At 43.2% G+C, this 25102-nt stretch overlaps 2 protein-coding genes across 5 annotated transcripts; both read right to left on the bottom strand.

Moving 5' to 3' along the window:
* Positions 1–120: 120 nt before the first annotated feature.
* Positions 121–14841, bottom strand: LOC139576943 (golgin subfamily A member 1-like). Of its 4 annotated transcripts, none has more exons than XM_071403564.1 (25): positions 14598–14841; positions 13717–14037; positions 12241–12331; positions 11495–11569; positions 10607–10704; positions 10494–10526; positions 10244–10372; positions 9833–10002; positions 9481–9592; positions 9238–9321; positions 8984–9109; positions 8773–8868; positions 8534–8629; positions 8332–8427; positions 8044–8196; positions 7003–7098; positions 6687–6770; positions 6365–6454; positions 6031–6133; positions 5759–5919; positions 5447–5602; positions 5240–5299; positions 4901–5125; positions 3678–3764; positions 121–3389 (listed from the first exon to the last, which is right to left on the bottom strand). In XM_071403564.1, the coding sequence occupies exons 2-25, from the start codon at positions 13843–13845 to the stop codon at positions 3309–3311; spliced, it is 2631 nt and encodes an 876-aa protein (XP_071259665.1). In that variant the 5' UTR covers positions 13846–14037; positions 14598–14841; the 3' UTR covers positions 121–3308. The 4 variants fall into 4 exon arrangements, with proteins under 4 accessions (XP_071259665.1, XP_071259666.1, XP_071259668.1 ...); XM_071403565.1 differs by having other exon boundaries at positions 8044–8193; XM_071403567.1 differs by lacking the exon at positions 6687–6770.
* A 3609-nt stretch (positions 14842–18450) lies between these two features.
* On the bottom strand, positions 18451–23019 carry LOC139576942 (serine/threonine-protein phosphatase 6 catalytic subunit-like). Its single transcript, XM_071403562.1, has 6 exons — positions 22798–23019; positions 22334–22429; positions 20256–20397; positions 20032–20111; positions 19654–19863; positions 18451–19491 (listed from the first exon to the last, which is right to left on the bottom strand). Exons 1-6 carry the CDS (start codon positions 22870–22872, stop codon positions 19243–19245), a joined length of 852 nt encoding a protein of 283 aa, XP_071259663.1. The 5' UTR covers positions 22873–23019; the 3' UTR covers positions 18451–19242.
* Between the last annotated feature and the right edge of the window lie 2083 nt (positions 23020–25102).

Raw genomic sequence — 25102 nt, 5'->3', positions numbered from 1 at the left:
GTGGATTCAGTTTGGAATTATTATTGCTTACTTTGTTCTGCTGCATCTCTGCTTAGAATCACGTGGAAAGAACCAAAAAACGTCCCCAAGAAAAAGTAATGAATACAAACCTTTATGCTTTTTAACATTTATTAACAAGAAATTAAGACAAAACAAAATACTTTGTAGTGGTAGCACTTGTTAAAATGAGAATTAATAGAATCTGTTGTGATTTATTAGATTGTTTGTTAAAAACCAGAGTTGAACACATAGCGGAATCAAACAGAAATGAAAAAGAATAAGTGCATAAGGTTTTTTTATGGTGACCTTGCAGTAGTCATAGCCACCTGTGCTGTGATATTATTGTAGTTCTATGGAATTATACTAAATTTGTGGTACCAGATACTATTCAATAACAGGTCACTTAACACAGTGTGGTGATTTGACATTGAATGTAGACCTTGAATGTAGACCGTCCTCCCCTTCATGAAGAAGGGGAGGACCTTGTTCACACAATGCATCATTGTCACCTTCCTCTTCGACCTCCCAGCCCCAGAGTTGACTGACCGCACAAACCCAATGAATGTGACATCAAATGCTACAGTACTGTACTGTAACGTAACCAGACACATGGATATTTCTCACATGATATGGGAGTAGAATTCAGAGTGCAGACTGGTGTGTTGCTGCCTCACACCTTAGCCATTAATATGGTTCACATTCTATTCAGAATGTAAGGAGACAGTTTTTCCCTCTGCAGAGATACAATGCATTCTGCTATAAGGCATGCATACTGTATTAAAGGGTCTTTCCTCCAGTACATTGTTAATGCCCTCACATTGTAAGCACACACAAATGGTCACTTAGTTCTGACAGGATGTCAATGAACAGTGAGACAGAACATCAAGCCAAGACTGGCTACATGGACAGACAGGTAAAACATGGTGTAAAATACTGCAAGAGGTTAAACAAAATTATTTACACCCAGTGATTTATAAAGTTCTCAATGTATATGTACAGTTATCATATATAAATAGACATGGAATGTACTGTCATTTACACAAACACAAGGCAGGTAAAGGTAGAGCACATCCTTCGATAATTCTGATTTAGATAGCTTTCAATAATTATTTAACATATTTAAAAAGTACTCCTCTCCTGTCTACATGATATAGATTTTCTCCATTGATATCAAAGACATTGATGTATGACTCTCACCTCCCCTTCAGAGACATCACAAGCTCTATTTTTAAAGGAAAGAACCAAATTAAAGACTGTTGTGAAGGGTCCATCAGAAATCTTGGGGCGTTCCATTCAACTGAAGAGGGGTTGATTGGGGTGGCAGCATTTAAGGTTCTTGTTATCATGCACTCAAAATTCAACAATATCCCTTTCCCAACCATAGAGAAGGGATCATCAACTGGATCTAGCCGCAGGCTCATTTTTTGGGATGGTCGGGGGGCTGGAACATAATTACAAATATTTGTAGACTGCAAATTGACTGCAAGAATCCCAAACAGAAATAATATTAGACTAACACAATAATTTCAGCAGGATATTTGGGAACAGATGTCCAAAATTAAAATAACTTGGAGCTGATTTCCTGGCGTTTTTACAGTCTTATGTCCAACAATATAAAAAAACAAAAAAAATAATAATAGCGTTTTTGCTCAGAAAACATTGGGGGCCAAATAAAACCACACGCAGGCCAAATTCGGCCCATGGGCCGCTAGTTGGGGAACCCTGCCGTAGGTAGTCATCGGCAGTAAATACCGTTTTCTGTCTAAATTAAAGAAAAAACATTGGAGCACAGAAACAGAAATAATATTCTCTGTCAAAAAGAGTTGTGACAGCCTGGTAGGCCTGACCCATCTCACTCTTAATAACACCTGGAGAATAAGACATACACCATATATACACAAAAGTATGTGGACACCCCTACAAATGAGTGGATTCGGCTATTTCAGCCACATCCGTTGCTGACATGTGTATCAAATTGAGTACATTGAGCCACACAAACTCACAGAACAGGACCACCGAGTGCTGAAGCGCAAGGCATGTAAAAATCGTCTGTCCTCGGTTGCATCACTCACTACCAAGTTCCAAACTGCTTCTGGAATCAACGTCAGCACAATAAACTGTTCGTTGGAAGCTTCATGAAATGAGTTCCCATGACCGAGCAGCCGCGCACAAGCCTAAGATCACTATACGCAATGCCAAGCTTTGGCTGGAGTGGTGTAAAGCTCGCTGCCATTGGACTCTGGACTAGTAGAAACGCGTTAGTGAATCACGCTTCACCATCTGGCAGTCCGACGGACAAATCTGGGTTTGGCAGATGCCAGGAGAACGCTACCTGCCTCGATGCATAGTGCCAACTGTAAGTTTGGTGAAGGAGGAATAATGGTCTGGGGCTGTTTTTCATGGTTCGTGCTAGGCCCCTTAGTTCCAGTGAAGGGATATCTTAATGCTACAGCATACAATTACATTCTAGACGATTCTGTGCTTCCAACTTTGTGGCAACAATTTGGAAAAGGCCCTTTCCTGTTTCAGCATGACAATGCCCACGTGCCCAAGATGAGGTTCATACAGAACTGGTTTGTTGAGATCGGTGTGGAAGAACTTGACTGGCCTGCACAGAGCCCTGACCTCAACCCCATCAAACACCTTTGGTATGAATTGGAACGCCGACTGCGAGCCTGGCCTAATCACCCAACATCTGTGCCCGACTTCACTAATGCTCTTTTAGCTGAATGTAAGCAAGTCCCCGGCGTCAATGTTCCAACGTCAAGTGGAAAGCCTTCCCAGAAGAGTAGAGGCTGTTATAGCAGCAAAGGTGGGACCAACTCCATATTAATGCCCATGAATTTGGAATGAGATGTTCGACAAGCAGATGTCCACATACTTTTGGTAATGTAGTGTACTTGTACTGTGTCCATGACAGAGCTAGATCTAATGTTAAACTCATTCCAAGGGGAGGGAGGAGCGTTTCTCTTAAGGTTAACATTTATCAAAAATGGGTCAACATTTTACTTGTAAATAAAAATCACCCCCCCCCCAAACAAAAACAGACCATATTAACAAGACTTTGCCCCTCTAAGTCATTGTAGAGCCATTCTCTTTTCTCTTGAAGATGAAGAAAAAATAATTCTCAGGAGTGATTGAGGAGCTACAGTACATAGGAATCTGTGTCATGTCAGAAACCATTTTAAAGCTTGGGTTGTGTCCTCTTTACAATGTTCATTTGGTTGCCACAGTGGTGGGAGAAGTCATGCAAACACATGATAAAAGTAATGTTTGTGTGTCTGTCCCCTCTTCCTCTCTTGGTCCCCTCAGCTCCAGTGAGCAGGTGCCCCTGAAACTGATGGCCGGACAATACCTTTCGGAGGAGGCTTGGATCCAAACCAGGACATCTGAAAAACACAGCGATAGTTACAATTATATCAAATGAAATATCATTGGACTATTAAAACTAGTATTACAACTGGTGAAGGGTCTATAGGTAGCAAAAATAACAATTTCCCTCCAGATGCAGCTTAAGTCATTCTAAAAGAAACAACAGATAGCTCGCACATTTAAGAAATGAGAACATTTGAGGACAAAATAGGGTCATGGCCTATTTCATGTGATACACACTGGCTGTGGTTCAGGCCATAACATCCACTCATTTGACATGAGTTTCAGGGAAACGAGAAAGCCACCTTGTACTCCAGAGTCTGCTTCAACATGTCCTCTTCCTCACCAGTGAAGTTCAGCAACACAGACACTGCTCTGATCAGCTGATAGGCCTAAGACACAGAGAGATGGGGACACAGAGAGAGAGAGATTTAGACTTCATCCATGACCATAGACATCAGATACACTCACCAGGAATTTTATTAGGTACACCCATCTAGCACAGTCAGTTGAATCTGGCACGCCTGGCACCGACGATCATACCATGCTCAGTCGCTTAAGTCACAAATTTTGCCCATTCTAACGTTGAATCGAACAGTAACTGAATGCCTCGACGCCTGTTTTATATAGCAAGCCACGGCAACGTGACTCCACTGTCTGTAGGAGCGAACCATTTTTGTGAATGGGGAGTTGTACCTAATAAACTGGCCGGTGACTGTATACACAGAGTATACCAAACATTAGGAGCACCATCCTAATATTGAGTTGCACCCCCTTTATCCCTCAGAACATCCTAAATTCACCAGGGCATGGACTCTACAAGGTGTTGAAAGTGTTCCACAGGGATGCTGGCCCATGTTGACTACAATGCTTCCCACAGTTGTCTGGATGTCCTCTGGGTGGTGGACCATTTTTGATACACACGGAAAACTGTTGAGTGTGAAAAACCCAGCAGCATTGCAGTTCTTGACACAAACTGGTACACCTGGCACTTACAAACATTACCTGTTCAAAGGCATAAATATTTTGTCTAGCCCATTCACCCTCTGAATGGCACACATACACAATCCATGTCTCAATTTATTTTTTATTTAACTAGGCAAGTCAGTTAAAAACAAATTCTTATTTACAATGATGACCTACCCCGGCCAAACCCGGACGACACTGGGCCAATTGTGCGCCGCCCTATGGGACTCCCAATCACGACCGGATGTGATACAGCCTGGATTCGAACCAGGGACTGTAGTGACGCCTCTTGCACCGAGATGCAGTGCCTTAGCCCGCTGCACCTCTCAAGCATTAAAAATACTTATTTAACCTGTCTCCTCCCCTTCATCTACACAGATTAAAGTGGATTTAACAAGTGACATCAATAAGGGATCATAGCTTTCACCTGGAAAAAGCAGGTGTTCTTAATGTTTTGTACACTCAGTGTATATGTCCTAGCTGTGTATATGGCCTAGCTGTGTATATGGCCTAGCTGTGTATATGGCCTAGCTATAACAGGGACCAGGTGGACTGCTCTCACCTCAGCCTCTCTGGATGACATGAATTTTAGCACCACGTGTTTGAGGTACTCAAAGTTGATCTCTCGTGAGTCATTGAGATCAGATGTGTTGGTGACAGTGGTGTTTGGGCCCGGGGCCGGGCCTGGAGTGGGCTCTGTAAAGATTCTGTCTGGCCTCTCTTGCCTCTCTCCTCTCCCTTCTTGGGCCCTCTCTTTCCCATCGGACTCTGTTTCAGGTTTCAGCTTCTGCACCAGAAACACATACACACACCATCACAAACAAAACAATATTTTAATGAACTGAGAAAAATCTATTTGATTTAAATATGATACCCATACTAAGTTATCTAAATGTCTCACCAGCTCCTTCTGCAAGGTCCTCTTTAGCTCTGCTAGCCTCTGCTGCAGCTGCTTAATGGTCTGTAAAGCAACAGTCATCCAATCAATAACAGCACACAAAACACACAGGAATAATGAAATGGTCCTGCTCCAGCTATTTCAGACAAGCATTAATTATCTGACCATGCCTGTGTGGTGATCATGGCTTCTGGTTCGTCCAGTACTGACCTTGTTCTTGTCACTGAGCTGCTGCTCCAGGTCTCGGTTGGCCTTCTGCATGTGGTCCAGGTCATCCACCGTCACAGTCCCATTCTGGTCCAGTTCACACAGCTCTGGAGTCTGCTGCAACGTCAGAGTCTCTACCTCTACCTCCAGCTCTGATACCTGGGAGGGACACAGACACACACACAGAGGCACTGTCAGACAACTATAGACTACACAGTCAGACGACCTAACTTGATATGTAATGACAGACTTTGGACTTATGTACAGTATGTGAGTTAAAAGCTTAATGGCTGTGCTCCCTGTGTGTGTTCTGACCCGTAACTGGCAGGAGTCCAACTGCTCGTTCTGGGTTAGGAGCTCCTGCCTCAAGCTGACCAGCTGGCTGTCCTTCTCCTCCTGTCTCTCCTGGGCTGCTGCCTGCAGCCCCTCCGCCTCCTCTTGCAGCTGGGACAGGGAGCTCTGGGCGCTCTGCAGCTCTGCAAAACAAACAGCGTGGAAGGGAACATCAGACAAACACGACAACCTCTGAATTCACATAGCATGGGAGATGGAGGAAAAGGGCACCTGTGGACAGAGAAAGTGTTTACCATTGCGAAGTGTTTGGAGATCCTCTTCTTTCCGCTTCAGCTGCTCAGTGACGTGGGCCAGTTCCTGCGATGTTGTTTGAAGTGACGCCATCATCTCTACTACCTGGAAAAGGAGAAACATTATCATGTATTTACGAGCACATAATCAACACAAGCTGAATTCATGGCTTTGTAACAGATAACGCCCATACTGCCTGAGTATGATTAAGGCAAATGCATCTGCAATTGTTTTAAACCTTGTTCCAACACAGTGTATAGAATCTTGTTTGTTATTTCAAAGAGTACAGTAAAAATGTATGATGTGAGAGTAAGTATGTATCATGCATCTCCAGACCTGTAGTTGGAGCTCCTCCTTCTGTCTCCTGGTGTCCTCCAGAGCCATGGCTATCTCCACACTCACTGTCTGCCTGCTGCTCAGCTCTGACTGGGGACACATATAGTGACATCATTACCCCGTTTGTACAGGCAACAGGACAATTTTTTGGGAGTTGTAACGTAGGAATGCAGTTCTCATAGAAATGGTGTGGCACAGTATGCAAAATATCTGGAGTGACTGAAGAACACAATTTAATTCAAAAAATATCTTGTTCATCAGAAAATCTGTGACTTCCTGTTTTCAACTGACTGCCTAATATAAAGCAGGAAGTGTGTCTGACCCTGGCCTGCTCCAGCTCCTCTGCCTGCCTCCTCAGAGCCACGGCTATCTCCACACTCACTGTCTGCCTGCTGCTCAGCTCTGACTGGGGACACATATAGTGACATCATTACCCCGTTTGTACAGGCAACAGGACAATTTTTTGGGAGTTGTAACGTAGGAATGCAGTTCTCATAGAAATGGTGTGGCACAGTATGCAAAATATCTGGAGTGACTGAAGAACACAATTTAATTCAAAAAATATCTTGTTCATCAGAAAATCTGTGACTTCCTGTTTTCAACTGACTGCCTAATATAAAGCAGGAAGTGTGTCTGACCCTGGCCTGCTCCAGCTCCTCTGCCTGCCTCCTCAGAGCCACGTCAGCTTTATCCCTCCCCCTCAGCAGAGAGGCTCTCTCTTGCTCCAACTCACTCTGGGAAATACAACACAGATGGGTGAGGGAGCGAGAGAGACAGAGAGACAGAGCGAGAGAGAGAGAGGTTGGTGAGGGAGAGAGAAGCAGAGACAAAGGGATGTTTGAGAAAGAAAAGCAGAAATTAGAATGCATAGGAACACAGTCCAATATCGATAGATAAATATTTGATGGCCTTGTTTGATAGTCCAGTTTCATGCCAGCCACGTAGCAGAGAAATTACATGGCAACTGTAAGAAATTGTATAAGATACTGGTAACTTGTTTTAACCACTTCTCAACATAAGCTATAACTTGGCACAACATCCACCCATCCCCCACTATACCCCCACCCTTTGTACCTTGTTAAGTAACCACAGACCCACATACTCAACCCTCCCCCATGAATAGGACTCTGTTAAAACAGATGTACATGCATTCTGCTCAAGGATGAGACTTTAAGACAATGAACTGTGGGAAGGGCCAATGGAAACGTCGACATCAGGCCGAACAGGATTACCCACGACCCAGATCGACCAATCAGAAGGCCAGACTTCAAGATCAACCTACTTTGCTAGTTGCCTATATAATCTGTATGTATTGTTTAGAGCGCGCTCTTCTCCGACGATTCCATAAGAATCAGACAGAAAGGGGCCGTGCACGCTTTTGCCTGATATCTTTACACTTGAATAAAACGGCCTTATTATAAAATTATCCACCTCGTCCTACGTCTCCACTTGTTCTCCTGTCTCCAGTAAACGTTTTATCAACACAACCGATAATGGACAATTAACAATCCACAGAGACCAATGGATAAGCTGATCAAAATCTGCATAGAAATGATCAAATACCAAAGATACAGTTGACCTTAATATTCAGGTTACAAGACTACGCAGCACATTTCACTAAGAACAGTTTTGTGAATTAAAACGTACAGAGCAAGTGAGAGCTGAGAACTGTAACTCACAATCCTGGCTTGGGCAGAGGTGTGTTCGGTGTCTCTCTCTGTCTGCAGTGCAGTGAGCTGCTCCTCCAGCCGACCTGCCCTCTCCTGGCCCTGTTGCCGCTCTGCAGACACCTGCTGCTGCAGACTGTCCCTCTCCACACTCCACTCTGCCTGCTGGGGGAGGGGACCACAGGGGAAAGGGCCTGTGTTAGCATCACACATACTCACATTAACTGTCTCTACATGTTCAACTTAATCCATGAACAGTGGTGGTAGAGCATCTTTCACCGTAATCTGACATTTATTTACCAGTTTGTCTAGATGTGCTTGTTTGTCAGAGATCTGCTGCTCAGTGTTCTTGAGCCTCTCATTGCTCTCCTGCACCTGCTGTTCCAGACCTGCTATCTGAGACAGAGACATAGGGCTGTGTGAGAGACTGAAGGTAGAGAGAGAGCGCAGGTCTTAAAAATGCTTACATTGTTCTCTCCCACCAGTGTGCCTGTTCTCTTACCTGTGCGTCCGTTCTCTCTCTGTAATTCTTGGAGGAGTCATCTTTGTGTCGTAGCAGGGTCTGTAGTTCAGTCACGTTGTTGTTGAGTCTGGATATCTGGGGGAGTTGAGATACAATATGCTTAACAGACGAGTTCATACAGTTTTTCATGTATTACTGTTAACTAATGGAGCATCTAAGCCAGTGGCATGTAAAGAAGTATATCATTCTGATGAAGAGGTAGAGAGAGGACTGTTTACCTGAGCCTCCAAAGAGCTAACCGTGTCTGCATGGTTGGTGCGTGCCTCCAGCAGCTCAACTCTCGTGTCCTCCAGCCTCTGCTCCAGAGTGGACTTCTACATATCAGGAAAAAGGAGCTAAGAAATGAATTACCATTCTCTGTGGTATTTTCTTTAAACTAATTCCACTGGAGTCCCTCTGTCTTTAGGATTAGCTGACTGTTTAAGTTACCTCTTTGAGCAGCTCCTGGAGGAGCTCGTCTTCACTCAGGTTACCATGCAGACGTCTCTCCAGAGAGGAGTTCTTCTCCTGCAGGTCCAGCAGCACACGCTCCTTGTCCTCATCAGTCACTGCAGCCTGGGGACCACAGCAAGGATAGAGAGGATTGGGTCAATACACAGCATACTGTACCTCCCTCCACAGGGCAAGGTGAGGAGAAAGAATAGGGGGTAGATATAGGTAGCTACATGGCGGTCTGGTCTTACTTTGTGTTGCTCCAGCTTCAGGGCATTGTTCTCCATTTGTAACGTACGGAGAGACTTCTCTACAGCTGCTGCCCTGCTCTGCGACTGAGAACATACACAATTAGATCACTAAATCTGAAATATTTTATAAAATATTATCACATTTAGTTTACCGTATTCATATGCTGTCATTACAGATCTGTACCATTTCAATACAGTGAAAGGATTTTGGTAAAGGATTTATCTCTGGGTTAGAGGGCTCACCTTCTGGAAGTCCTCAGATACCTGTTGGATGACCTTCTGCAGGTTCTGGCCTCTGCCCTCCAGCTCACTAATCTTCTTCTCAGCCTCCTCCCTGACCTCCAGCAGCTCCTCTCTAAAGGAGACCACACACACCCTGTACTGTTAGACAACCACCAAAACCACAGACATACCCGGAAGAAAACAGGCAGACTTCATCAAAAGAATTGGCAAACTAACTCTCCCTTATAGAAAAGAGGTGAGGGGAGCAAGCTCTACAATGAGTAAGGTCATTACTTTCAGTCATCAAGACCAGCATCTCTGCAACTACTGAATTCATGGCATTATCAAGGCAATCTCTGTGTCCTGTCCTTACCTCTCCATCTCCAGCTCCGTGTTGAGCCTGCAACTTTCCTGATGCTCCTCTCCCAGAGCCCGCAGCTGCTCCTGGGCTTCGGCCAGACCCTTCTTGGCCATCTGCAGCTCGGCACCCTTCTGGTGGAGCACTCGCTCCCGCTGGACCAGCTGCTCCTCCTTGCTCAGTAACTACCATAACATAACAGAATCAACCACAGAAAGGACTTCACTATAACAAATGTTGAAATACAATTATTGTCTAGGGTAATAGGAAAATTTGTGATGGATCATTACTGACACAGCTACAGCTTGAATCAGAATAGGCAGACAGATAAAGCACAAACTGACAAGTCTACGTTTGACTTTCCTCATACATGCAATGTGGTGGGTTAGAGTTAGACAGTGGGACCTTGTTGTCCGTAGTGTGTACCATGTGTTTGACTTTGGCGAGCTCCTGCTGCTGGAAGCCCTCCAGCTCGTCCAGGTCATCCCTCTTCTGGAACAGAGTAAGGCTCTGCTCCATCATATCATCTAGCCTCACAGACAGAGATGTTTTCTCCTGAGGAACAGACAGGATGACCCCAGTTAGATCTCCCATCTACACATGCAAAGACTGACTGGCTGAATGAGAACCTATAACTTTTGTTAGATGTTAGAATGCAGTTTAGATGTTAGCGTACCTGCTCCAGCGTAGATATCCTTTCCATCCATTCCTACAGACAAAGACAGGAATTAATCTAAGTATAAACACACACAAATGAATGCCTTGTGGTGCAAAGGATATGATGCTCACCTGATCCTTCTTGTCCAGTGCCAAAGCCATGCCTTCGGCCATTTTGGCTCTATTGGCCTGGTGAGTCTCATTCTGGTCCTGCAGTTTCCTCATGGAGGCTGGATAGTGAAAGAAAGACAGACAGACAAGAAAGAGGATAAACACAACAGGCTAGCCAAAGATGGCTCGGTTCAAACAGCTGGTTGTGGAATTGTCAGTGGTTAGTAGCTGCTAGCTGAGAAAGGGTGGTAAAATTGACCATAGAATGTGTCCAGTATGCCAAACTAAGTGTTCCCCAGAAGCAAAGGCAAGCTGTGCATCTAAGCAAGGCCAACACAGACATCCCACCTGGACTTACACGGAGTATACAAAACATTAAGAACGCATGCTCTTTTCATGACACACTGACCAGGTGAATCCAGGTGAAAGCTATGATCCCTTATTGATGTCACTTGTTAAATCCACTTCAAATCAGTAAAGATGAAGGGGAGAAGACAGGTTAGACAGATTTTTAAGGCTTGAGATAATTGGAGACATGGATTGTGTATGCGTGTCATTCAGAGGGTGGATGGACAAGACAAAAGATTTAAGTGCCTTTGAACGGGATATGGTAGTAGATGCCAGGCCAACCGGTTTGTGTCAAGAACTGTAACGCTGCTGAGTGCCACAAACATTTATAAACAATTATATATGAACAAGCATGTAAGTCCTTGGTTTCATCAATTTATTTGTTTATATGGAAAGCTATAGAAGTGACAGCATGATTCTCAACCCCTCCGCGAGCGACTGATGGTGCTTCGGGTGACCATTACCCCAGCTAGCAGACAAACAAATGAGACAGAAAGGAAGCAAAATGGGAGGAGAATAAAGGTACGTACAGCAAAATGGGAGGAGAATAAAGGTACGTACAATCCTGATGTTTTTCTAATGCAATTTCAAGCTTGTCCTTGGTCTTCTGCATAAGTCGGAGCTGCTCAGCGTAGTCTATTGGCAGGAGGTGGGGTGATGGGATACCAACATCACAGAAACACACAAGTACACACACACCCAGGAAAGGAGGATGGGTAGATGAGGGTAAAGGGTAAAGGGACAGGGAGGAGTAGGAATAGAATAAATGAAGAGAGGCATACAAAAGGAAAGAAAACAATGATTTTCTTAGATGAGTAATCCATCCTGGTTAAGACGCTGCATGAGGACGTGCAACTTTTAACCTCTTCTAAGGGGTCACACACACACCACATCTGAGGGAGGAGTAGCTATCACACTAATCTGGGAGAGAAGACACAGAACCCCCAAAGGTAGACTAAAAGCCATGGCATTTGCTCTTAACGTTCACCAAATGGGAACGTGGTAAAGAATAAAGAAACATTGTAAGAGTTACCCCCATCATACCTTATGAGGGTCAGTGTTGAGAACAAAAACCTTGGAGGTCTGAAACCAGACATCACCCGTGGGTTATGTGACCTTTGACCTGAGTGAACTGCTCTGGGTAGAAGTTGTCTCTAAGTACATTAGACACAGATCTAAAATCATCTTATCCACCACCAAACCTAACCTTAACTATTGAATGGGGAAATGCAAAACTAATCTTAGATCAGTGTGTAGGCCACCTCATCCTACTCTGTTTAAACTGGCTCAATACAGACATGTCTTACCTGATAGTTTGGCCTCCAGCTTGCGAATCTGATCATTCCTTCTGAGGATCTGGGAGGAGAGGTCGTCCCTGGAGCTACTGCCATCAGAGGCCTGGAGGTCAACACAAACACACAGAACAGAGGGATCCTCATCAGCACAGCAACTCAGCAGGTCACACTGGAGCTTCCATAGTAATGGGTCAGCAGGTACTAGAAACATCTACGTTGTGGGTGTTGTAGAGTCTATGAAATATCACACTGAGAAGATCAACACTGACTATACCAAACATTAGGAACACATTCCTAATATTGAGTTGTCCCCCCCCCCCCCCTTTGCCCTCAAAACAGACTAATTTCGTCAGGGCATGGACTCTACAAGGTGTCGAAAGTGTTCCACAGGCATGCTGGCCCTTGTTGACTCCAATGCTTCGCACAGTTGGCTGGATGTCCTTTGCGAGATGGACTATTCTTGATCCACACGGGAAACTGTTGAGCGTGAAAAACCCAGCAGCATTGCAGTTCAACACAAACTGGTGTGCCTGTGTGTTATGTGTGTCATGTGTGGTCAAGTGAACAGAGCATTGCAGAGCAGACACCCGAGCATGGCTTCAGGTTACACAGGTTTGCGCCTACAATTTTAGAATTCATGTCATCATTTACAAAAGAGCGGTCGTATCGTACTCGTATATTTACACTACACCGTGGCATCCACTGGCTTCTGGATGCCAATCTCCAGACACACCCAACCATATAACAATAAGCTAGCTGACTCACAGACCCAACTCATAATCCAAAAGACAATGTCATCAAAATATAGGCAGGGCTACTCGTTAATAAAGGACAATTACACCAAACTTAGAAATGCAGCAAATGACTTTACTGCTCTTTCCCTGGCTCTGCATAATGTAAGTCTTGTACATTAGGCCTACAATTTTGCTGAAATTCATAAAGCCATTATTAGATATTGATCTCATAAAATTTAGGGCTATTGACATCACGGTACAGGGGATATCTGATATGCTCCATGTATATGGTAGTGACTTACAGCATCATGACAGTCCCAGGGGCTCCATTACATAGGAGAGAGCCACTGAAATGCTTTTACCAGGCCACAGAGAGAAACACTAATGGAGGGCCTGGGCCATTACTGTCTGGGAGGGGCCTCAGAATATCTCTAAACACAGAGAAAACTGTAATATAATAATACAATAGCCTATGTTGAATTGAAAGCGTGTACAGGATAAACAATTATCATTGTTTGCATTTCATAAGTGCAAAGTTAAAGCCTAATAAAATTAGAGGCCAAAAGTAATCATTTAAAAGAAACCTCCCTTCTCTTTCATGATGCCTCCTTTATAGAATAGCTCTGGAAAACTTCTTAAGCGAACAGAATCGTGTGTGATTGTGTTTCGTGTCATGTGAGCAACTACTCTTGGTGGGTTCAAAAGATGACTGGCATGGACAGAGTGACAGTGAGGTAACAAAACTGGTACTTACAAAATCATCCCCCGAGTCTGCCCCCACTGACGTAATGGACTCTTTGCTGTAGGAGCGAAGCATGCGGACTCCGGTCCGGGGGGCTGTGGCTGCCTCCTCAGCAATCTTCTTTTTCAGTTTGGCAAACATCTCCACCTTGCCTTAGTGTTTCTTTACCCAAGTGTACTGCCTGCTACTCTCCCCAAAAACTCCACAATGCAAGTCCTCTGTCACACAGGCTGTGGTTCTTCAAGGTCCCTTGTTTTGGTCACAGAACAGCTGTATTCCAGTGTAGCCTCCTCTCACAGGCAAGGGAACTGTCATTGTCATTCCTCCTTCAATCTGAAACAGACAACAGAGAGAGTGTCACAGTAATCAGCATGAAGACTATTACTATTAGAGATGTGGAATGAGGATATAATGAGTGATGCATGTTTCCTGGTAGTTGGAAAAACTTGGTTGCAGATAGTCCTTTTGTGCCGCCCTTATGATTTGACATGTCACCAGATCAGTTGACAGATACGTGACTGCAGGTTTAACTAGTAAGTTTGCTAAAAGAGACATCTAAAAGAGGCTAATGATATTTTAGCTGGATGATAAGATGAGAGACGATGTAGCTAGTTACTCACAGTGTTGGCAATGGCTGCTCGCTACAAATTAGCTACGGTTAGCAGTTTGCCAACTAGATAGCTAGCTGAATAGTTCATTATAATTCTGTAAATATTTCAACATTTCGAGATTTAAGAAATCCGTCAGTGCCAGTTTAGTTAACTGTTCACGACTTGATCATGAAAAGACAGATGGTTTCAACAATGAAGATGGCTAGCTAGTATAGCTGACGCTGTTATGGTTAGTGTTATCCTCTAGCTAACAGTAGCTAGCTAATCAATGGAATCTCTTACCGTATGAACTTCGAGAAAGTAAAACAATCCAAGTGAAGTCCATTGTGTTAAACGTATTCTCTGCAACGAATATAAACTCTACCGTTTCCCAATGTAATAACTCTACAAATATACTGCTTTACGACAAATGTCTTTCTATGTCTGGACTGTATTTTACTAGGCTAGCTCGCTAACATCAATACGTAAACTGCTACTACACTCACTGTGCTGACGTTTCATATGGGTCCATGTTCATTTGACATATCCGATGAGAGAGAGAGGGGGGGGGGGGGGGTGGGGTGGTGGTGGTGGTGGTGGTGGTGTTATTCTGAAAAATATTCACTCTACTTCATGTCAGTCAACTAAAACAGGGCGATGGACACTGGGGGGATTACACCTGTGTGTGCATAAAATGGCACAGACAGATATGGCAGCTCTGCTCCTAGCTCCTAAGCAACTTTGCAGGTTTTTTGTTGTTGTGTGTGTTATTTCTTACATTATTTCCCCAGAATGTTTTTTGTGTTATTACATTCAGCCTGGAATTTTTGTTGGTATATCAGAGTGGCGGTAACTCACCAGCATTACGACCAGTAATACGACTTTCCCGAATGATATCCTTTGTTCGTACCCCCCAGGGCAATTGAACTTATTCCAGAGGCTGCTCCAAAACCGCCAGTGGAGAAGAGGTATTCGGAGTGGACTTATAGTACGGTAGAACTTCTACCATCACATTGACTGTTGTACTCGCTCTGATCAACTTTTCGAAATGCCTACAAGGCCCTCCCCCGCCCTCCATTTGGCAAATCTTATCACAAATCCATTTTGCTCCTCCCTTCCTATAGGTATAAACTCAAACAAGAAGTATCCGTGCTAAGGTCTATTCAACGCTGGTCTGACCAATCGGAATCCATGCTTCAAGATTGTTTTGATCACGCAGACTGGGATATGTTCCGGGAATAACATTGACGAATAACATTGACCAATAAACGGATACGGTGACTGAGTTTATCCAGAAGTGTATAGGAGATGTTGTACCCATTGTGACTATTAAAACCTACCTAAACCAGAAACCGTGGATAGATGGCACCATTCGCGCAAAACTGAAAACGCGAACCACCGCATTTACCAATGACAAGGTGACTGGGAATATAGCCAAATGCAAACAGTGTAGTTAATCCCTCCGTAAGGCAATCAAACAGGCAAAACGTCAGTACAGAGACAAAGTACAGTTACAATTCAACGGCTCAGACACGAGTATGTGGCAGGGTCTACAGACAATCAAGGACAGCAAAGGGAAAACCAGCCACATCGCGGACACCAACGTCTTGCTTCCATCTTGCTAAAAACCTTCTTCGCCCGCTTTGAGGATAACACAGTGCCACCGACGTGGCCCGCTACCAAGGACTGTGGGCTCTCCTTCTCCGTGGCCGACGTGAGTAAGACATTTAAAAGTGTTAACCCTGGCAAGGTTGCCGGCCCAGACGGCATCCCTAGCCGCATCCTCAGAGCATGCCCAGACCAGCTGGCTGGAGTGTTTACGGACATATTCAATCTTTCCCTATCCCAGTCTGCTATCCCCACTTGCTTCAAGATGTCCACCATTGTTCCTGTATCCAAGAAAGCAAAGGTAACTGAACTAAATGACTATCGTACAGTAGTACTCACTTCTGTCATCATGAAGTGCTTTAAGAGGCTCTACCTTACCTGACACCCTAAACCCTCTTCAATCTGCTTACCACCCCAATAGATCCACAGACGATGCAATTGCAATCACACTGCAAACTGCCCTGTTCCATCTTGAAAAGAGGAATCAATATGTAGGAATGCTGTTCATTGTTCATTGACTATAGCTCAGCAGTACCCTCCAAGCTCATCATTAAGCTCGGTGGCCCTGGGTGTGAACCCTGCCATGTGCAACTGGGTCCTGGACTTCCTGATGGGCCTCCCACCAGGTGGTGAAGGTAGGAAACAACACCTCCACTTCGCTGATCCTCAACACAGGGCCCCCACAAGGGTGCGTGCTCAGCCCCCTCCTGTACTCCCTGTTCACCCATGACTGAGTGGCCACACACGCCTCCAACTCAATCATCAAGTACGCAGATGACACAACAGTAGTAGGCCTGATTACCAACAATGACGAGACAGCCTACAGGGAGGAGGAGAGGGAGAGTGGTGCCAGAAAATAACCTCTCACTCAACATCAACTAAACAAAGTGGCTGATTGTGGACTTCTGGAAACAGCAGAGGGAGCACACCCCTATCCACATCAACGGGACCGCAGAGGAAAAGGTAGAAAGCTTCAAGTTCCTCGGCGTACACATCACTGACAATCTGAAATGGTCCACCCACACAGACAGTGTGGTGAAGAAGGCGCAACAGTGCCTCTTCAAACTCAGGAGGTTGAATAAATTTGGCTTGGCCCCTAAAACCCTCACAAACTTTTACAGATGCACAATTGAGAGCATCCTGTTGGGCTGTATCACTTTATGGTACGACAAATTCACCGCCCGCAACCGCAGGGCTCTCCAGAAGGTGGTGCGCTCTGCCCAATGCATCACCGGGGACAAACTACCTGCCCTCCAGGACACCTACAGCACTGTCACAGGAAGGCCAAAAAAATCATCAAGGACAACAACCACCCGAGCCACGGCCTGTTCACCCCGCTATCATCCAGAAGGCGAGGTCAGTACAGGTGCATCAAAGCTGGGACCGAGAGACTGAAAAACATCTTCTATCTCAAGGCCATCGGACTGTTAAATAGCTATCACTAGCCGGCTTCCACCCGGTTATGCAACCATGCACCTTAGAGGCTGCTGCCCTATATCCATAGACTTGGAATTACTGGCCACTTTAATAACGGAACACTAGTCGCTTTAATAATGTTTAAATAATATTTACATACTGCTTACTCATCTCATATGTATATACTGTATTCTATTCTACTGTATTTTAGTCTATGCCACTCCGACATTGCTGGATCTAATATTTACATATTTCTTAATTCAATTTGTGTGTGTTGTTGTGAATTGTTTTAGATACTACTGCACTGTTAGATACAACTGCTCTGTTGGAGCTAGGAACACAAGCATTTTGCTACACCTGTAATAACATCTGCTAAATATGTGTATGTGACCAATACATTTTGATTTGATGTGAAAATGACATTTCTCTGTGAACATAAGATCCATTGATAGTATTTCCACATATTTAATGATTTACAGTAATAGCATCATCCCTCATTTTGATAGCCTACGAGCTCACAAGCTCATTCTGTATCACAGACAGTTCCCACAAATAACCACAGCTAGGCTTACTGCTGAATCAGGTTATCTACAGACATATGAACTGTTGTGGAAATTCTTACACAGGGACACTCGAAGTCAATCTTAAATGAATCATTGTTTTTATCAGCTCGCTGGAGAGGTTCCAACAGACTTGATGCACCATAGTGAACGTTTGTCAGGAGCTCTAACGGGGCAGTCCTATTAGTTCCTTTATATACATAGTTGCATGATTTAGCTTATTCATAATTAATGAATCATTAACGTTTACTTCATTCATGTGACTGACCAATACTGGGTCATGCATGTGACAGACTAATACCTCACAAGGCTTCTTCTCTCTAAGCTGAGACCTTGAAACTGAGATATCCCTTTCTCTAAACAAGGGTCTGGGCGTACTGCCAAATTGCAGACACTAACAGTGAGGATTCTTTCAATCAGTCACTTGCATGAACACAGAAATTGGTTTGTAGAAAAGCACAAACACAGAAATTGATAAATAGAAAAGCACCAACATACAATTTTCCATCACAGAACCTATCTATATGTTTTAGATCAGTGATGTTCATTATAATAATTTCTCACCTCAATCATCAGGCTTATAGCTTTATTATAAGACTACATAAGATAACTAAGTCAAGTGCACGAGTAAATTCTCATTTAAACATATTTCTAATTTGAGTGCTTTATACTGTATATATATCTACACGATACATGAAATTCAATAAATATACATTACAAAAATAAAAACTAACATCTGACAAATAACATCTGCTACAGTATATTCCTAATAGGCTGCAAAAAGACCGAAGTCAAACTGAAACGGTGACCTCTCCCTGTAAAGTAGCTAAAATAAGTGTTCCTGTTTCACTTCACGTGTTCTTATTGTAATCTACCATGATTCATTAAATCTAACATGTGTTTGATAAAAACATTAAATATTGACACTGCTATCACCTAAAACATTTGAAACAGAGTAGTGGCATTACTTGATAGAGTACTTCTGTGTGAACACACGTGTTGGCACACAGAGCTACAGCAGACACAAAAACACACAGTGCTGTATATAAGTTACGTACAGTAGCCTACAGTAAAATACAGTGGAGGCTACTGATGGGAGGACGGCTCATAAGAATAGCTGGAATGGAGTCAATGGAATGGTATCAAACATGTGGTTTCCATGTGGTTGATACCATTCCATTGGCTCCATTCCAGCCATTCTTATGAGCCGTCCTCCCCTCAGCAGCCTCCACTGGTAAAATATGAATGACATAATCAGTAGTGTCACTTCAACGGGAGTTGTTGTCGCTCCACTGTATGTGATGCATTACAAATGTGGTGCTTGATAACAGTGCGGCCAAAGATGATGATAGTTAGTGCAGTGTTTACAGGAAATATGGTGTCGTTGTTCTGGGTGGAATTACTCTCTCCGAGTCGGGCACCGCCCGGAACAGTTTGGGCTCCCTTGTATTGGCGTCTTTGAAGACCATGATGGAGGCAATGTTGCCACAGCGATAGCAGTAGTTAGGAGCTGACCAGACCGTGACCAGCTTCTCATCAAACATGAACTTGTAACCTTCATGGACTAGTTGATGTGCCCGACAGATCAACGTCAAGTTGTTGATGTGAACAAACTGCACATCGAGGGATATATAAACAAAAAAAGAAAGAGAGTGAGATGAATGTAAAAAATAAAACATGACTATTACCCATTTCATATATATTGCTGTGTGAAATTGACAATGTATGTACTGCAGTGTGCATCTCTAATCAGTGGTGAACAAGACTAATCTTACCTCATTGGTGACCTTTGCACCAAACAGCCACCCAGCTCCCCTGGGGCTGATGGCCCAGGTGTCGACGTCCTCGGGGTCTGACCAGACAAGGTCACAGAATGCTCCCTTGTGGGGGATCTCCTGGTTCCGCTCAATGGTTCTGATTTGGTCCAGGGTCTTTATGTCTGGGGAGAGGCCCCCATGAACACACAGAATCTGCTCATCCATCAGCTGGCACAAGAAAACAACCAAAGTACAGCATTAGAATAACTGGGATAGTAGAAAATATCTTAAGGCTCATGTGTAATCATCTCCATGTTGGCTTGATATGCTAAAATTGTGACATGGGGGATTTGACTGCAGGAAATCAGAAATACAAAGCAATAGAGTTGTACTCACCGCTGCAACTGTTAACATATCAAACACTTTGGTACAGTAGCGCCAGGCATTGGCATTTCCATATTTGGTTTGGCATTCATCTGAAAGGAAAAATAGACCGGGGACATCCCATTTACAACCAGTGCAACTGGAGTCAATGGTTTGGATTGAACGATAACTACTAATGTAGCCTATTATTGCAACATTTGGTTGGGCTGGATATGGTGAAGTAATGAAAATCTCACCATAAAAGCCATATACTTGGGTTATTTGTCTGCTTTCGTGGTTTCCTCTTAAAAGCGTGATGCGGTCAGGCCATTTGGCTTTTAACACCAGCAGGTATGTGAATGTCTCCAAGCTGTAATATCCCCGGTCAACAAAGTCACCCTGTAGAGACACAGACACCAAATCATGATGGGGTGATTCTTGATGGACGTTGTAAACATGAAAAAACAATAACAGTCAAATCAATTAAGATAAATGGGAGTGGACAAGAGGAGAATAGTTGAGTTTTAACCAACCATGAAAATATACAGTGGGGAGAACAAGTATTTGATACACTGCCGATTTTGCAGGTTTTCCTACTTACAAAGCATGTAGAGGTCTGTAATTTTTATCATAGGTACACTTCAACTATGAGAGACGGAATCTAAAACAAAAATCCAGAAAATCACATTGTATGATTTTTAAGTAATTAATTTGCATTTTATTGCATGACATAAGTATTTGATACATCAGAAAAGCAGAACTTAATATTTGGTACAGAAACCTTTGTTTGCAATTACAGAGATCATACGTTTCCTGTAGTTCTTGACTAGGTTTGCACACACTGCAGCAGGGATTTTGGCCCACTCCTCCATACAGACCTTCTCCAGATCCTTCAGGTTTCGGGGCTGTCGCTGGGCAATACGGACTTTCAGCTCCCTCCAAAGATTTTCTATTGGGTTCAGGTCTGGAGACTGGCTAGGCCACTCCAGGACCTTGAGATGCTTCTTACGGAGCCACTCCTTAGTTGCCCTGGCTGTGTGTTTCGGGTCGTTGTCATGCTGGAAGATCCAGCCACGACCCATCTTCAATGCTCTTACTGAGGGAAGGAGGTTTTTGGCCAAGATCTCGCGATACATGGCCCCATCCATCCTCCCCTCAATATGGTGCAGTCGTCCTGTCCCCTTTGCAGAAAAGCATCCCCAAAGAATGATGTTTCCACCTCCATGCTTCACGGTTGGGATGGTGTTCTTGGGGTTGTACTCAACCTTCTTCTTCCTCCAAACACGGCGAGTGGAGTTTAGACCAAAAAGCTCTATTTTTGTCTCATCAGACCACATGACCTTCTCCCATTCCTCCTCTGGATCATCCAGATGGTCATTGGCAAACTTCAGACGGGCCTGGAAATGCGCTGGCTTGAGCAGGGGGACCTTGCGTGCGCTGCAGGATTTCAATACATGACGGCGTAGTGTGTTACTAATGGTTTTCTTTGAGACTGTGGTCCCAGCTCTCTTCAGGTCATTGACCAGGTCCTGCCGTGTAGTTCTGGGCTGATCCCTCACCTTCCTCATGATCATTGATGCCCCACGAGGTGAGATCTTGCATGGAGCCCCAGACCGAGGGTGGTTGACCGTCATCTTCAACTTCTTCCATTTTCTAATAATTGCGCCAACAGTTGTTGCCTTCTCACCAAGCTGCTTGCCTATTGTCCTGTAGCCCATCCCAGCCTTGTGCAGGTCTACAATTTTATCCCTGATGTCCTTACACAGCTCTCTGGTCTTGGCCATTGTGGAGAGATTGGAGTCTGTTTGATTGAGTGTGTGTACAGGTGTCTTTTATACAGGTAACGAGTTCAAACAGGTGAAGTTAATACAGGTAATGAGTGGAGAACAGGAGGGCTTCTAAAAGAAAAACTAACAGGTCTGTGAGAGCCGGAATTCTTACTGGTTGGTAGGTGATCAAATACTTATGTCACGCAATAAAATGCAAATTAATTACTTAAAAATCATACAATGTGATTTTCTGGATTTTTGTTTTAGATTCCGTCTCTCACAGTTGAAGTGTACCTATGATAAAAATTACAGACCTCTACATGCTTTGTAAGTAGGAAAACCTTCAAAATCGGCAGTGTATCAAATACTTGTTCTCCCCACTGTAGTTTGTGTCTGGGACCTGTCCTCCGGTTCTGAAGAGTTCACACAGATCATAAAACTGAAAGAAGAAGAAACAACCAAGTTAACTTCATAACTACTGAAAATAAATGTAAAATCCATCAGCTTCAAACACAAATATCTAGCAATGTTGCTGTAAAGCTGTGATGGTCAATAAAGTAGCCTACCTGTCCATGTATATCTCCACACACAGTCACAGGGGTGGACACAGGCTGGACATTGGATTCCTCCAGCAATAGGTCACATACATAATCACATAACCTCTGAGGAAAAACCCACACTTGGTAAGAATAAGAAGCATAATGTAACAGTTTCAGAGACTTCAATGTGATGTGTCATGCAATCGTTTAATGAATGAATGGCATAGTAGAGAAATTCACAAGTGACAACTAAGCTACTGTAAATGACACTCTCATACCAATCATTTCGTCAAGCATGATGATGGCATCCGTTGAATTATAATTCTAGGCTATGGCATCACAGTCTGTGATTTCAGGTCAGGATGCTTCGATATGATTAGAAGTGATACTGATTTGGCTGTTGCTCATATCTGATAAGTAGGCTTCTATGCGTGCTGCTCATCAGGGTTATTTTTAGAGGTGATTGCCATTGCTAAGGCATTGATTCTCACCTTGAGGTCGTTTTCAGGTAAATATTTACACTGCTTGGCAATCTCCGCGTATTTACCCAGGTCCAGTGGCGCCATTGTATCAGCTGTTCGCTAATGTTTCTACTACTATGCATGTTCGGTTCCGTCAGTCAGATTTACTGAACAGTTTGCGTTGTGCTGCCATCTGCTGTGTAGGAAACGCACATGCATACTATAGGCCTTAGAATTTGGTTTTATATCCTCCGGACCCGGACAGTGCATATTGTGAGCTCTTTAAGTCTTGTTAAATCATAGTCAAATGAGTAATTATTGGATGTAACAGTTCTGTAGCTCTTGGCTTCATAACTAGCCTCTGGTATCATGTTGTGCAGCTCATGTCACTCCTGATCAATGTAAATACTGCTGACAACAAGTGTTAAGGCCTGTAGCCGCATAGCGGCGCTCGCACACAGTAGAAACAATGGGCGATTAGGCTACTGAGCGCACATATCCTGCCTAGGCCTAATAAATATCACAATCATATTTGTTTCATCTAACCCTCACAATAGCCTACTACCAACATATTTTACATGAATGGATTACCAATTGGGGTCATGTTGACCCCAATAACAAATGATTGAGAAAAGCAACTATATAAACTTAACTATTATCAAAACATTATTAGAAATGTAAATAATGTTATCTGAAAAAGTATATATTCAAAACAGACTATTATTTAAGCAAAATTACAGCAATTTGCATATTCTGTCAAATGAACATATACATGTTTCCCTTATATAATGTGCAGCTTTTTTCCAAAGTACAATTCAGATTAGTACTAAAACGCTGATTTGCCATCATTTGATTTATAAGTAAATATTAATTTTGTCATATTTATGTGGTAAAAATGACTTCCATTTAAAGGCGAAGTACACCAAAATGTGAAATATACTTAATTTTAATGACAAAAAGTGATTCATCCATTTATCCTGAGAGCCAATGACAAAAAAATATATGTCTACGCTTTCATTATTTACTTACCCTACAGCCAGCATTAGCATCACTGGAAGTGAAACAATGTGGTAGGGCCTATGGCAGGATGCTTCAAAAAGCATGCACAAATCGTCAAAGTCACTTCAAACCACATGGTATAGCAACCAAAATATCACAAGTTGCACATATTGAATATATTGGACAATATTGAATGAGCCAGCACTGCTAATACACACCAATACAGCACTATGTACACATTCAGAGGGTAGCTGGTTTCTGTATTACAGTTCTACCTAGTATTCATACCACGGACAGACTTTTATGAGCTGTTTTGACTGTAACTAAGCATATATCTAAGGTAATTTTTGATTTTGTACACGTTCATACATAGTTATAACCATAGGCAAGTACATTAGGTTCTCCATATCTGCAGGTGATCTGTCTATCAGGCCAAGATCACTCCAACAGGTCCCCCTCCACCCTCTGAGGATATGTATAATTTAATATTATGTCTCCAGAGAAACCAGAAGGCACAAAAATAAGGTTGTTTTTGGTTTTGTACACAGCTATACGATGTTGTATAGAAAAGTACAATCTCAGGCAAGTACATGGAGACCTATATCTCTACAGATTATCTGTCTATCTGGTCAAAATAACTGATACAGGTCCCCCTTCACCCTCTGGTGGTATGGATAACTTGTTATTATGTCTCCAAAGAAACCTAAATTCAAATAAAGGTCATATCTATCAAATTACTATAGGCAGAATTAGTGTTTTGGGCTGGGGTCAAAATTGCCCCAGCGGATTCGATTTTTTTAAAGTACAGAAACATTAAATAATGATTTTGATCAAGTTGGTTGACAAAGTCATGAAAAATCTGAAGAATAAAAAAAAAAAACATTTGGGTTATGATTTAAAAAAAAGACCCTAGTCAGTAGTATGAGGGTTAAATGTACCTTTTTTGGCCTACACTCACTTTCTATACATGTTGTTGCGTATATGTGGAAATCGTTAAAGAGGGGCCTATGTTATTTATTGAGTAGCCTAGCCTAGGCCGAATGTCCCAGAATCGAATTGATGTCGGCTCGCAGCCTAGGAACATAAAGTTATGTAATCTTAGAATGTAATATTATTATTTGTTTGAGTGTATCCCATGATGTTATCTTTGGGCTAATGAGGAAAAGTAAAACAGACTTCTCATTGCACTCAATGTGCACTCGCTCAGATTAGGCTACGCATTGAACCAATCAAATGCCTTTACGAAAGGAAAACAAACGCACCTTAACGTACCACGAGACCTCCCATCAATGTCCTCATTGGCTGAAGAGTGTAACAATTTAGAGCGTTTCATTGC

The sequence above is a fragment of the Salvelinus alpinus genome, chromosome 5 (assembly GCF_045679555.1).
Source record: "Salvelinus alpinus chromosome 5, SLU_Salpinus.1, whole genome shotgun sequence".
NCBI classification, from domain to species: Eukaryota; Metazoa; Chordata; class Actinopteri; order Salmoniformes; family Salmonidae; genus Salvelinus; species Salvelinus alpinus.
Note: the sequence above shows the minus strand (reverse complement) of the source record. Positions and strands in the feature narration are given on the sequence as shown.